The sequence below is a fragment of the Falco naumanni genome, chromosome 2 (genome assembly GCF_017639655.2).
Source record: "Falco naumanni isolate bFalNau1 chromosome 2, bFalNau1.pat, whole genome shotgun sequence".
NCBI classification, from domain to species: Eukaryota; Metazoa; Chordata; class Aves; order Falconiformes; family Falconidae; genus Falco; species Falco naumanni.
This window is the reverse complement of record NC_054055.1, coordinates 94,058,119-94,073,540: the sequence shown is the minus strand read 5'-3', so window position 1 is coordinate 94,073,540 and position 15,422 is coordinate 94,058,119. Positions and strand designations below refer to the sequence as shown.

The 15,422-nt window shown below is 39.3% G+C and overlaps 1 protein-coding gene across 8 annotated transcripts in view; it reads right to left on the bottom strand.

Moving 5' to 3' along the window:
* Positions 1–4,116: 4,116 nt before the first annotated feature.
* AP1S2 (adaptor related protein complex 1 subunit sigma 2) overlaps positions 4,117–15,422 on the bottom strand; it is a 32,488-nt gene continuing 21,182 nt past the window's right edge. Inside the window, exons 5-6 of one of the 8 annotated variants that reach the window (XM_040582672.1) lie at positions 6,983–6,991; positions 4,117–6,129 (exon numbers count right to left, since the gene is read on the bottom strand). In XM_040582672.1, the coding sequence (XP_040438606.1) occupies positions 6,082–6,129; positions 6,983–6,991 (57 nt within the window). In that variant the 3' untranslated portion in view covers positions 4,117–6,081. Of the gene's footprint in view, positions 6,130–6,982; positions 6,992–8,443; positions 9,839–15,422 lie in introns of those variants that run through there. The other 7 variants (XR_005826182.1, XM_040582676.1, XM_040582673.1 and 4 more) reach the window with 7 other exon arrangements.

Below are 15,422 nucleotides of genomic sequence, written 5' to 3'. Positions count from 1 at the left end.
GAGCTTTGTGGTCCTAAGTGTTGGATTTTTCTCTCCCCCCTGACCGAGCTGCTGAGATAATTGCCTGTAGGGATTGCAGTAGACTTCAAACCAAGTAGGAAATACACAGGGAAACAATCAATTTATTCAGTACCTTAATTCCCTAGTAAGAGTGGAGACCATGCAATTGTAATCCTCTTGGCTACATACCATTTGTAGTTGAAAACAACCTGCCTAACCTGCAATGGAGTGGTGGAAAAGTGTGGATCTGGTAACCAAAGACACGCAGGTAGTGGGGAAGGCTCAGGATGGCTGCAGAGTGGCTAATGCAACTGAAACTTTTACACCTGAAACAATACTTGAGGTTTTTGGGAGAGGATGACTTAAAGCCTTTCGTAGGCTTATTTTACAAACAGTTTAAGGCACCCTACTGCCTGGCTTTCCCACAGTCAGGGTGGAGAGTAGGGTACATATAAATGAAGTTATCAGGACAAAAACTTTTTGAAGTGACAGCTATGTTAGCAAAGTACCTGCAATCAGGTAAATCCTTACAAATATTTCTTCACTTGCACATGAAAGATTTGTGCAGTTAAATGGACTGTACTTCACGCTGCTTAACTTCAGGTATTTAACTTGGTGTCCTTAGATGCTCGGAGAGAGCAGTTTGTGGCACTGAAGGTGCAGGTTCCCTGAACAGTCTGCAGAAATACATCGTTCTCTGTAGCCTCCCCAAAGAACCTGGGCTCCTGCCTTCAGAGTACTGTTCAGACTGCCCAAGTTAGAAGCCTGAGGTAGGCATGGAGTGCCCCCAAATACATCCTCGTTACGACTCCAATAATGTAACATAAAAGTCCTGTAGAAAATCTGGATATCCAAACTTGACGATAGCATTCCTCACAGCAACGTTTTTCCCCCAAGGATAGTTAAGAGTGAATGAGCATTGCTTCTGGATATAATATATATATTTTTGCTTTTCTAAATGCATACTGCACCTAGCATGCTGATTATACATTTTCCTTCTTCCATGTGTAACTGTTGTCCAATATGGAGTAATACAACAAAAGTGCTATATATTGATGTTCAGTTCAAACCCAACTTTCACTATATATTGTCATAACCGTAGGCGGAATTGTAGCTTAGTTAATTTGATTAAATGTTTTAGTTATTAACAGATGTAGGAACTGTAATTTAATAGCCTAACTTTTGAAATAATAACTTTGTTTGAAAGCGTATTTCCAAGGATAGACAGCACCAAGTTTTAAATTATCTTTGAGAAATTTGTGACCATCAATTTCTCATAATGTATCTTTTTCTGACTAGACCTTACAGACAGATTTTTCCCTGAGGTTTCTATTTTTTCATAGATGCTCAACTTGTCCAGTTGGGTCACTTGTGCAGAAGGTGGCAAACTCTGGTTCAGTTCCCTGGAGCGGAATTGAACTGACGTTTCCTACTTGCCGAGATGACCACCAGCAGGCCGGTAACATCTTCCTTTCGCTGGTGCTGCCCTGCTTCCCACCACTCACGCTGCTGACCTAGCCTGCTGGTTAAGGCTCTGGGGTGGGAATAGTCAACTTACACCACTCGCAGCACGTTGTATGGCCCGTGTCGTGTGGCAGGCTTTCGTTGGGCAATATCTGAGCAAAATCAATTACTGAGCTCAAAGTGGTGGAATGGGTGGTGGGAACTCGTGACCAGTCAGACGAAAGAAGCAAAGCAGGCTTTAGGATTAGAAACTTAAGTGCCAACTAACACCCACGTGAGAATTCCACAGGTAATTAGGCTCCTTGTCCCCACAGTTTTGTAATGGGATCTGGAAAGCTGAGCAGCTGTATTTTTTTAAAAAAAAAAAAGTTTTTATAATTGAAAAAAAAAAAAGACTTGATCAGAGATGCATGTAAAAATTTAAATATACTTTATTTCTGCTACTATAGTGGCTGAAGCTTCAGCTTTTCTTTCTTGAGGTCTGGACCCAAACTTGCTGGCTGTACCTGTGCAGTGTAGGACTGGTAGCTGTAATTATCATTCACTTTCACATGCATTCTGTATATGACACAGAAATTGAGTGCTGTAGATCTGACGTTTAGTTTGCATTTGTTAGCATGAAACCTGGACTTCAACCAGTTTTCTAACTTCAGAGTTCATATATTTCAGTATTGTTTCCCTACTTCATTATCTTAAGTAGTGTTATATGCATGGTTTTGTGTTTCTTTATTAGCTGATTTAGCTATTTATTCTGAAGAGACAAAGAGACTAGAAGTTCTTAAATGTTAAGCTTAATTCTTCTTTTACCAGAGGGGAGAAGCCCCAGACCACCACAGAAAGGATTTAAATTGGCAAGGAATAGCTTGTTCTCACTGTGTGTTATTCTGCGTATCCCACATAAAAGGACCCTATGAAGTGAATATTGGCCAAGCTTTGTTTTGTTTTTAATGACTGCTTAAAAGCAGTGACTTCCAAAATTCCTTTCAGTTGTGACTGCTGCAAGGCTGGCTGAGGTGCTTTGGAGCTGTGATGAGGAAAGCAGCATTTACACAGAGCTGCAGGGAGGTGGTTAGGGCGCCAGCGGGGACCCTCCGGGGGGGCTGCCAGACAGCTGGCTGCACAGCCGGGATGGGGAGTGGGCACAGCTCCCACCTTTTCCCTGTGGCAGAAAGGGAACGGAGACCGGCAGTAGCACTGCAGCGTTTAGGCATCGGGGAACCGGGCTCGCCTCCTCCCTGTTGGGGCTGGCAGTTGGTACCGTTTCCCTTTCTGCACGTCCGGAGTGGCTCACCACCATCGCGGGGGCGAGGGGGCTGCCCCACCGAGGCTGCACCTCCCATGGAGAGGAAAGCAGCACACCGGGAAGGGTCTTCCCTCCCTGACCCCTTCCCTCGCTTACAGGGCAGATGGTCTGAGATGCATCCTGAGTAACTTCTTGGCGTTACATCCTTGGATGGCAGCACGTCTTTCTCAGATGCAGTTTTGCATTACCACATGCAACGTATCAGAAATTGCCCCGAAGTTTACTAGTGACATTCCTGTGTGCTAAACAACCATTTTTCAACAGAAATGCAAAAGCCTGCTTAAAGATGCTATTGCTTCTTGTCCTGGATCAGCACTTCTTATAAAACATGAAAGCCTACGCTAGTTAATAACTTAGAAGCTTAATTTACTTTTTTACATCATCTAAAGAGTGCAGCTGATTTTGCTTTCACTGTAAGTTTGTTGTTATTAAAATAAACCCCTACTATTCCACATATCCTTCTCTTCAGCACTGATGTATCAGCTGAATTCAGCATCCATCTCAAAAAAAAAAAAGAAAGAAAGGATGTAACACTGACAAGTTACCCTTCAGCATAGGACCAGACAGGTTGCAAAGCGAGCCCTACAAGTGTGACCCGTGGCACATGGTAACTGCACAAAGGCAGCCCCAGGGTGACTGACCATCATCACGGTCTTGACCCAAAAGGAACAGCAGATGTGTAGGAAAGCCTCCTCCAGTTAAGACTCCAATTCAGTGACAAAGTGGAAGACACTCAAGCCAACAATCACTCGTCTAAACAATCCAGAAATTCTGATTCTTTAGCTTCCCCCAACCCCTTCCCCATAAGATAGAAAATTTGAGAAACAAATTTTATTTCATATTAGATTTAAGAAATGCCCAAAGATGGTAAGCCTTCCCCGTGCTTTTGCTGGTAATGTCAACCAGTTCAGTTCTTTTAGAAAGCTGGAGAACAGATTAATCTGAAAAATTTTTGGTTGAGACTATGATTGTGAACATTTCATTGATCTGCTCATATTCCATGTAAGGAACTGAATATTCAGTCTGTATTACCCAGAACCCTCCCTCAACATGTCATTTGTTTTAATTTTCAAATGAAGTGGCACCACCGCATCAATTTAACATTCACTTTAATAAATTTCATGTTTAATGTGGTAAGCCTTCCAAAAACTTGCTAATTTATTGCTTTCTGTACAATTTAAACAGATGTAAATAACTGATCTTGGACACAGTATACTCACATTTTTTAATAAAGTGCTCAAGAACAGGTTAAGCACTGTAATAAAATTTCCCTTTTTTTAAGCTAGCACCGAGTAGCCTCTTATTTCCTTTGCAAACACCAGAACTAATTACATATAAACACACAGCAATGGTGTAAAAGTGGACATTTATTACAACTAAACCAATGTGACAGACAGGTCAAACAGTTTGTCACAATCACAACAAAGCCTAATCCAGCCAAGCACATACAAGTGACAGTGTAAACTTTAAAAACATGTTGAATACATACAAAATTGCTTCGGGTTTGACTGAAGGTAATTTCAGCACTTCAATCACACACAGAGGATCATTCTGCTACCACTTTATCCTCGTCCATCCCTGCACGTTGGGCACTGGGGAAATGCAAGCCACTGCTTTTGCATGCCCTAGATAGAGACAGTCTCTGGCAGTCTGGTACGTTTAAATCCCAGGGAAAGCGTTAAGTAGACTAATTGTAACACTGAATGCACAAGCTCCATCCTGGCACTGCCACGCAGGCATGCAGAGCCACCCCTGCCCCAGCTGGCCCTTCTGCTGCCACAAGCATTGTACTGGGATCTGGATCAGGGGACTGCCCCAGTGGGTTAAATTTAACCTAAATCGCATCAAGCCCACAGCCTCGCTTTCCAGATGGCCATGTAAAAGCTTATGCTCACAGTGCATGACTGCTTCCCACAGCAATGCCAAAGCATAAGTTTTGTGAAAACGTGGCACTACTTACTGGTGAACAAGCCAAAACATTGACTCCTAGAGTGAAGTTACTGGGAAGGGAGGGAGGGAAGCAGCCCTGCGTTCTCAGGGACCCTGCAGACACACAGAATTTGGCTACTCCAAAGCATGGCACTATCTCCTCAAAACTCAGAAGCGTACATGAATCAGATTTCCTCAGGTGAAAAAAGGTTTAGTTTGCAATTACTGAAAGTCTGCTCAAAGTGTTAAAATATGACTTGCTATCACTTTACATGATTTGCAGTGAATCTACTATACAAATCTAGTATTTAAAAGCTCTCACTGCAAATGAGGCGGTTCGACTGTACATCACGCAGGAATTTCATAGGGGATGTGTCACATGTTAAAGGTCTAAGTCAAGAAAAGCAGTTAAAATGACATTGACACTTGGTGTACTTTCTTTAAAGGTACCTATACACCCTGAAAGCCTAACTATAAAACACCAATAAATACAAATTAATTTGTAGAGTTTGAAATAATAAAAAGTCCCTTTTGCAAAGCTCCTTCTTTCCCATCTTCGAAAGTATCCAATCTTCATTACACACCTCTCTATACATTTAGAAAGCCTACCTCCTTTCTGTGTTTATGTTCAGAGCAAGCCAAGATCAGATCTAAAGATAGTTTGCTAACTTAGAATTTTATTATTTATTTTTTTAACGACATGCATTCCCTCTTTAGTATACAAACTTGCACAGTTTTACTCAAGGTAGCTACACTTAAATACACCTTCATTTCTAGTTAATTGATCAGTTTGCAGTTTTCCAGCAAAAAGTAGTATCACCTTAACAGTTTTTAGCAGTTTGATATGCAGATCCTAACAGGATTCTTTGGTATAATGACAAATTCAGTAGTAAACAGGTATTTCCAATCTTTATGCATTAACTGAAATAAGTAGAATTATCACAAGTGGTGACTAAAATGTAGATGGAACAAAAGTCTTTGGTTGCATAAACACAATTTCTACACCATAATATTTCATATTTGCAGTTGTCCATGTAGTTGCTTTCCATTTAGATATGCTATGTCATAATGATACATTTCCTGAAGTTAAGTTTGCTTATAAAAAACAGTACACTTATTGAAGTCAAATGCAATTTTTCTGTAAATGCAGTGAAGGGAGACACCGAGTCAATTTAAATCTAATTCCCTTTCATTTATGATTTTTGTACTTTAGTTTCTTGTTCCCTTTTCAAAAAGGAGTATTTTTCTTGTAGGCCTGAATGAAGCAGGTTAGCAAAACAGTAATACTGACAAACAGCATCTTACACCATTAGCTAAACATTACAATGAAGGCAGTGAACATTTACAGTATGGAACACTGAGATGTCATCAGCTGAAGTGAAGGTTTATGTCAATCCAATTTCTTCAAGTACACTACGTGGGGTCTCTGCTTCCTACGGAGGGAAAATGTGAGACAGTGGTAAATGGACCCTGTGCTTCTATTGAACAGTACCACACATGAGTTAGTATGAAAGATGCTTACTTAAAAAAAAGCTGAAAGATATGAAAATATGTAAGTACTGCAGTTTGCAAACATGGTATTAGCTGCACTTTTCAAAGAGCTGTTAATTAGATTGTCATGGTTCACAGGAATAGCTGGTAGATTTTATTGCCCTTCAGTGCAATAAAAATAAAGCAATTCAGATGTACCAGCAGGGAACAAATCACAGCCCAGTAACAGAGAGATGAATTGGGGAGAGATGGGGAAGCGGCTTGCAGCGGAGTCAGTGATTTTTTGTGGTGGATTGTTTCATGGGTCTCAAAATTTGCTAGGGAAGAATGAAAAAATAGATGAAATAAATGACTGATGCAACTAAGATACAGTATCCCTTAAGCTATTCATAATGAGTCTAGGTTCTTTATACCATTCCCGTGCTTCGTTCATGAAGCCAGGTCAAGGTACCTCGGTACACCTGGTCACAAGAAATTGAGACCTATAGAAACGGAGGAATTGCCAGGACGGAAATTGTTTTATTCCACACCAGGCATAAAATTTCAGTACCTAATTCTAATCTTAAAAGCTTTGTTTAGATTCAAAAGCAAGTTGTTTAATACAAAATTCCAAAGGGTTATTATCAGTTTTGTATCCATTAGTCTTAGAGCATCTGAAAATAAACAGTAGTTTAATTGGAATCATTAGGCTGTCCTTTTCCATAATTATTAACAATATCATAGTAAATAAGAAGGGATACTGTGTCCTTACAGAAACATAAACAGTTTTGGTATCCACAGTATGAATAAACTTACTTTAGCATCCTAAAACAAGACATGTCATGAAGCAGAAAAAAAGGCAGATAATAGTTAAGGCAGCGAACAAATATTTTTTTCAACTGTTTTCTAAATATGTATTAGAAAAAATCTGTCAGTAAAATACATAATTATAACACCTTAAATCTTGCAGATAACACCAGAACATCATCTCTATCAACCCTGACTATGCAGCACAAATGACTGAGTTTACAGTCCTCATTCAGCTCATGTTTAAGGTGATTCAGTCCTGAAGGAACAAACTATATTTTAACAGCAACTTAATTTGGAAGTCAGTCAGTGCTTGGAACAGGCCACCTCTGAGCATTTCAAGATGGCTCCCAAAATCCATCAGCAAATAAGAAATTGCAAGGAAAAGGCAAGTTTAAACTGAAAACTCAGTGCATTAAAGATGTAGTGTTTTTTTGTCTCACTGATGCAATATTTAAGCATTCTCAGAACTGCAGTGACACTGATAAAGCCAGAGAGGATGGCAGACAGGATTAAAGACTTACATGTGTATTTTAACACAAATCCCCCCAAAGGAAGACACTGACTGAAGTAAAGGCTATGTAGCATTTTTACTATAACATGGCATTATATTCCCAGATGATTTTCTTGCATTCATTTTAGAGGACATGGTCTCCCCTACCCACCAACTTGAAGCATTTTACTAAAAAATAAATAAATAAAAATCCTACATTCTTAACTAACTATAGCAACAGAACTCAAGAGTATTCTAACAGGATATAAACTCTCAAGCATTTCAGGGTCTTAAAAACATCTGTAGTAAAACAACTTTTCAGTTTTAAATTGATTAGACAGTAGAGAACTCTTCTAGTTACTCAGTGGTGACACATGATATTCACTAATTTACCTGGAAAAAAAAAGCTGCTCAGCACCCTATCAAGAAATATATTACACTGTGGTGCTACTATTTTTGGAGCAGTTCAGTAATACTGTTTCCACTGCCAATTCAAAGTTGTAGGTAATTTTCACCAGATGTATACATAAAGATTAAATTTCTTCAAGTAAATCAAGGTCATTAGCTAACAATGAATTTAAAGCAATGTATTTCAAGGACATTGGCTATTTGTCCACAGATACCTCACCAGTAAACCCCAGTAAGTTAATACTACAGCTGTAACCTTGAGGCAAGAATGCCTTCGTAGATGCACATCAATATAATCTCCAAAGGAACACCTCTAAAGGCTCATGTGTTTTGCTAGAGGAATAATTTAATCAATTATGACTTTTAAGAAACAAACAGAATGAATTATATTACATTTTGTTCACATTATTTGTTTCAGCAAGTGTCAAACATTTTATCCAATTGTTATGGAAAAAATTCTGCAGTATTACACACTACCTGCAGCTCAGAATCACCCAAGGCAAACAATGCAAATTTGAAATATATCAGAACACAGATGAGGAAAAAAAGTCATTCACATGAGACAAAAGTGCATGCAATACTTTTATTTCAAACATGCCAGGAAAGCTAATTCATTACCTAGTCATTTAGAAGCAAGCAGCTGTATACAGATAAGAAAAACAGCATCTCATTACAGCTCAATGCACAGCATTTTAAGCCAACAGGCATGAAATAATGCAGGCTAAAGCAGCATTAACCAGACATTCAAACACATTGTTAATGTCTTACAGAAAAAAGGCAAACTTGGAAATGGAAAACCACTCCTATGATCATCTTCTCTAAGGTTTCAGAATGCTGCAAGCCCAATCCGAATCTTTTGTCTAATCTCCTAGATCTCTCATCTTTATGTCAGTTTAACATTTGAAAGGTAGTGCATTACCACATATAGTACGTGGAACTAGCTGTTTGTGGTTAATCTCAGTAACCACCTCCTTGCTAGTTAAACAATTTTCAAAACCAGCACTGGTTTTAGGTTATAAATTACTCTTTTCTACTAGGCAAACAGAGGATGCAATACATGCCCTCTCACACTGCCCATGCTTTTTAATTGAATGGCACTTATATTCATCCTTGTGGCAGCTCTCTCATATACAAGGTAGTCTGCACTTTAAACTGGAAACGTCAATTGAAGCAGACATTTCAAGTATGCTGTTCATGGACTTAAATATCTTTCCAGCCCTAACCATTTGTAAAGCAATGAACTTGTTTTCTCCTTCCGTAGCAGCAACTGCTCAACTACTCACAAGAGCATTTTGAACGTTTAAATACAAATGTAACTTCAGATTTACTTAGGTCATTCTCTTTGTCCTAATCAATTCTGCCTTCCTCCTCTTTATCAAGTAAATCACACTGTTGTGCCAGTCTCAGGAAAGGATATTGGCACATGCATCTTTAATTAAAGATGCAAGGTCTGTGAGAATTGTCTGTAACATCATTTAATACTTGTGTGTATACGTTTCACATACTACTACTCCTTCGCTAGTTTCTCTGTAAATATTAACTTCATCTACAGGTTTTAAGTGTATGTTTAAATAACACCAGAACAAAGATAAACACAGGCCAAGTAATGTTACAGTATAGGTGTTGCAGTATATAGGTGTTTAGCTCAGAAAATTCTACAGAACTTTTAAGCATAAGACTTCAAGCTTACACACAATAAAAAAGTTAAACCATATGCTAGCAAGCACAAGTTTTGCTGAAATGAGACATGTGAAGAGACAACACTGTAAAACAGTGGGGGAAGAGGAAAGTACAACAGCAGAGAATGGTTGTGGTATTCTATTAGGTTCAAGATGACTGGATTCACCAAGCTGATGATAATGTTCTGTCATGAGTAAGTCACAGGTCTATCTCCTCTGAAATTCTGCATGCATGATGAATGAAGCCATTTAGTACACTGGGACATTAAAGTATTCATGACGTGGCTACAAAAGAAATATGTACATATTCTTATACATAATAGAAAGGTGGACAGATATGCAAGAAAACAAAAAGATCATCTCACTATTGTATCTCTGACATGAAAAGGACATTTGATACAGAAATACAATATTGTATTTTTGACTACTCTAGACTTTTGAGGGGAGGGGGTGGCAGGGAAAACCATCATTTTACCCCCTACACGCATCCACCCACCTTGCATGCTGGGTCCAACAATATACTGGACAACTCTGTAATTACTGTATTATGTAAACTCAAGTTTTTTCTTCTCAGCCAAAAATTGTTTGAAGCTGAAATACTTTCCAGACATGGACCACCCTATATATTTGCTCCAATTCTATCTAGTCTCCTCAGCAGGCATCGACTGTCAGCTACTGTCAGAGACAGGGTAGTGGACTAACTAAACTTTAGACATCACCTACTATATCTGCTCTGATACACACATGGGTTACTAGGCCCCAGAACCCAGCTGTGAGCAGCACCGTGCCTGGGTAGTACAGCAGAGGCACTACTTGTGACATTTTATAAAAGAGTGCCTGTTTGAAAACTGGGAGGTATCTCAGGCACTTCTGACAGCAGGCAAAGTTTTCTTTTGAGTTACGCTGCTGAACTTAATACTCTCTTATATTACTAGCATGAACATTAGTATACAATTTGTTGAAAGATGAGTTAGAAAGCAACCAACACTCAGTTTTCTGTATTAAAATCAGTGCCCTGAAGACAGATGAGGATATTTTTAATGGAGTATTATCAAATTAGGAGCGTCAGCCCCATTACACATCATCTGGGAGAAAAAACAAACAAATGCAGCACAAACCAGCTATCTGCGCATCAGTTACCATCTTTCATGATGTACCCATTAAAATCTTCAATTTTAGCATCCCACCCCAAAAAACTGCAGAAGTGTTACAACAGACCTGAGAAAGTTACCGTGACTTATAAAACCTAACAGTTTCCTCTGCGCCATCTCAGTTCGTTCACGTTTTCCAGCTTGTATATTTTGTAATTGGAGTTTAGAATTTTAAAAAAGCACAACAAAAATACCCTAGAAGCCTTACAGGATTTACATTGCTTTTCAGTATCAGTAATTTGAACATTATTCTACAGTTGCTAGAATTATTCAGAACAAGCCAACTAGAAACCCAGTAGTTCACAAAGTTAACAGCTCCCATAGCTCAGTGACAGCTGCAAAGAAGTTGTTACAGTCTGCTGTGAATTTTGGTAGAACTCAAAGTAATTTGGTATATAACAGAGAATTACAAATGTGAATTTTAACTCTTAAAACCTCTTGTACTGTGTGTCAGCTTACATTAAAAACAAAATGTTGAGGCATATTCCTAACTGGAAAAGGCACTGCATGATGGGAGTACACAGTATTAGCCCCAAGGAGAGGGAGTTTTGACTGAACAGAAGATCTTAACTCTAAGAAATGCTAGAGCCTTCACAGACAAAAAAATCCCAAATAGGTACTTATGGAAAACTTCTTTACTGACACTGCTGGCATGATACAGATTCATGAAGACCACTGAAAAACAGGCATATTTTAACAATCTAAAATGCCCAATTTTTACAGTCTTGTATTCTCAGTTTTTACCTGGAAAATAGATGCACATGTGATTGATTCTCCTCCTCCTTGAAAAAACACTCATGTCTTCCAGGGTTTCACCCTTGGAAACCTGGAGCCAAGGTTGGTGTCTGCATTGAAATGCTTGTCAAACCTCGTAACAGATTTTGCCTTAATTTTACAATAGCTCTCCGGACAGAAAGAACAAGAGCAGCTCATTTTCTAGCACTCTGTAAGGCTGACTACAATTCATTGTTGTTGTGTTCAAAGATTATCCCAGGCTGCACACATTCCTTAGCACACTCTTTGGCCTGGAAGCGCTGACCATGCTCCTCCCTTTTACATAACTGGTAGGAACAAATAAGGACATGGAAGTTTTCATTTCATGTTTATCTACTTGTTACCTATTAGTACTTTCAAAACTCCTACTCTCCCACACACCCCCAGGGTATTCCCCACCCTGTTCATCTTTCATTGGTTTCTAACTTGACAAATTAACAGTCTTTGATGAAAAAATCCTGGTACACAAAATTAGATGATTGACTGAAATTACTGTTACAGGATTAGCGTCTCATCTTGACAGAAACTGACCTACTGATAAAGCTAGATTGTCAGATAACAATAGGAAGAAAGTGCTTATTGTGCTCCTGGCAGCTCTTTAGCTTACAGAACATGCAAGTACCACCTGCAACTAGACTAGCAGTAAACTGACATTGTAGAGGTGAATCTGAAAGATTAAATGGACAACAACACTAGTTGAGGTATGAAGAGATAACAGAGCAATATTGTGAGATGAAAACACTGCCGTTTCAGCAAGACCTCTGTACTCCACTGAGGACATCCAAGACCACCTGACACAGAGGGTCTGGCACTGTGGCCAGCCGACGAACAATAGAAAGGGAAATAAAAAGTTTTGACAAATTATTTGCCATCGCAGAACTATGGTATCTGACAAGCCGTATCTCACAAGCTCCAATTACAATTTGTTAAAATTTTTACTGTGTTGCCTGCCACATTGTCTCCAGAGCAGTTTGTCTGGTCTGACTACCAAAACACACAATGTGGGGGAAAGGACACATGCCAACTTCTACAATCACCATCTAGAACTACCTTGGCTTCGTTCTGTGGGGCACTGCAGACCTCATCTGAGCCTGTGAAGCATGTCCTTAAGATTGCTAACTGTCTTGATCTAGCTAGCAGCTGGCAAAGGGGCAACAGGATCCTTACAGCATAACACTATGGCAAGTTAACATGAAATACTACCTCTGAAAAATCATCACTTATTTAAAAATATGGATGTAAATTGTTTATCTGACTTTAACACATAGGTCTGAGATCTTAGTTTTGCCAAAGCTGTAATAGCTTTTCAATATAAGCTGCACATTGCAATCTCACAACATTTTAAAGTTACTAGAATCCCTCTTTTTCAAACTGACATCTGTGTTTACAACTCATTTTAAAAAGCTAATAATACTATGAAATTGTCAGCCTGAGTCATTGGAGATTTTTAAATTAGAAAAATGGTAGAGTTGATTTGAGTCAACAGAACTATTTCGATATCCCCAACCCAACTGACATTTTTCTCAGCCAAATTTGTTATGACCCAACCTAATTAAAAATCATAATCAAACTGAAATTAGAAGGGACTTAATTTAATCCAGTCCCCCAAACAGCATACCTGTGACATTCCTGATATTCAATCTGTTAAAGGCATCCAGCAATGGAAACTTTTTAATGCTCCCCCAGGCAATCTACTTAAATGCTTCATTATCATCATCTCTGGAAAATCTGCCTAAAATCTACTTTGAAATTCTTTCCTTGCCTCAATTTAAGCTATTTTGTGTCTGCAGTGGACAAGAAAACAGTCTATTTCTACACACAAGAGACACTAGAAATTATTTATGCCCACACCAACCTCACCCAAGTTCAGTGTTTTGCAGTGCTGCCATTTTTCTGACATCACACAGCAGTGACATAGACTTCACGAATACTTGGCATGCCTTTTTTTCAGGGAAAGTTCGCTTAGGTTTTTAACTTCTTTCCCATCAAAACCAGCACAAAGCCTATGAAGGCAGGTCATGTTAAACTGCGGGCAAAAGTATAAAGGCTTCGCTTTTTTTTTCTGCCCAACATCGAAACAAACCCCAAGCTAGAACAATAGACAAGATGTGGGACCATGGAGTACGCAGCAGTTTGGGAACAATTCTGCAGAAGCAGGAGGATATGGGGAAAAGAGAGGAGGGATGCGAGTTTCTATGTAGAAAATGAAGTTCTTACAATAGGAAGCGATTAACATTTAAAAAGCACTTCTTTAGCAATACACTTCAGAAGCAACTATTTTACACTCTACTTCTGAATCTCTATTAGGGAAATACTTCTACTGAAAGGCTGCGTTAGGACACTGATGCTGTTCACTTGCCTTTTCAGGGATTTCAAAATAGTAGAGTACCTGTTTCCCTGTCTTTGATTAGCTAACTATCCAGAAACTCCAATCACATGGTTATTGGGAAAATTGTGCCTTACTTCCAAAGGGGAGTAAAGCGTTTTCTCAGAGAGCCTAGAAACACCCATGAGGTCTTGAACATGTTCAAAGACAAATATTAACTACGATGCTGTTCAAAACCAAAGAATAACCCTACATCAATGCCAACTCCCAAGTCAAGATCTTGTCTGCAGCTTCCTATAGAAAGCAAAAAACCGAATCTTCAAGATCCTTGCAAAGTAGTCAACACAATACTCAACTAGGATCTGAACAGCATCAAGTCATCATGCAAGCGTTATTCAGCAAAACATCCTAGCATATGCACACCCTTCAGCTCTAAAACATCAACAGACCAGAGCAGAAGGATATGACATAAGATCAGCAGTGGCCTGCCTGTCTCCCCTCCAAAAGCAGAAGGAAAAACATCAGCAGTGCTGTAACTGGATAATAGTGAGTGCTTCCTGCTTCTTAGTTGCTATTCTGATCTGTGGGATCAGAGGTGATAATCGCTCCGGGAGGCAGTGCTTTTTATCTGCCAATCAGCTGCTACACAGTGAGCTATGAAGAACTGACAGTCTATTCTTCAAGGGCAAGGACGGTTCTAAGCATCCACTGGAGGCTCCAATTCCCTACCACAAAAACACAAATGCTTTAAGCAGTACTTCTGCTGAATACTTTGTACTGTGAAGCTAGAGGCAAAATTATTACATATCACTGAGTCTCTATCAGATAATCCCACAGTGTCTGTATGTTTGTCAGTTTGCCAAACTATGCATATAAGGATTCATTAATGTTTTCTTCCATTTTCTTCCAGCACTGCAGCTACAGGTTTGCATGACTTATTCCCCTTTGCTTAAGGAACCTTTCCTTGAATGGCAGAGTTGTACCTTTAAAAGGATGACTGGAATATACTGCCTTAACAAGCCACGTCACATCCAGTATCATTCAGCTTCCACAGCAATGCCGTTTAACATTGCCCTTGCTTTCCACTCCTGCAGCACTTTGCCTTCTTATAGTAGTTTGGACAAGTGTTTGCAGGGGCAGGTTGTAAACACAGAAAAGCTGCTGACTGTGTGGTTTTAGAAATGAGCAATTTAAATTGGATCACTTTAAATGGATCTGAAATCCCATTCTAGAATCATCATATAGTTTCTCAGGCACAAAGGGAAGAGGGAGGAAAAGGACAACTGAAAACTCTGCAAGTCAATACCATTGCTGAAGCTCCCTGCTGCACACCTACAACTCAGGCCAACAGCAGTGGTGTAACCTAAGACAGGTAAATTAGAACCTACTGAACTATACTACCTGACTTGGGGGTTCACAGCAAGTCAATCAAGGCAAGATACATGGGGAACACTGGCTTTTTAAAACATTTAGATACACTGGGAATTGTTAAAAATAAAAGTAACTTCAGTTAAACTATTAGCTTTCCTAAAAGTCCCAACTGCCACCAAAAGCACCTGCCTTTTACTTTCCTTTTCAATGCAACTGCTTTCCTCCTCCTGGCACTTCTCTCACGCTC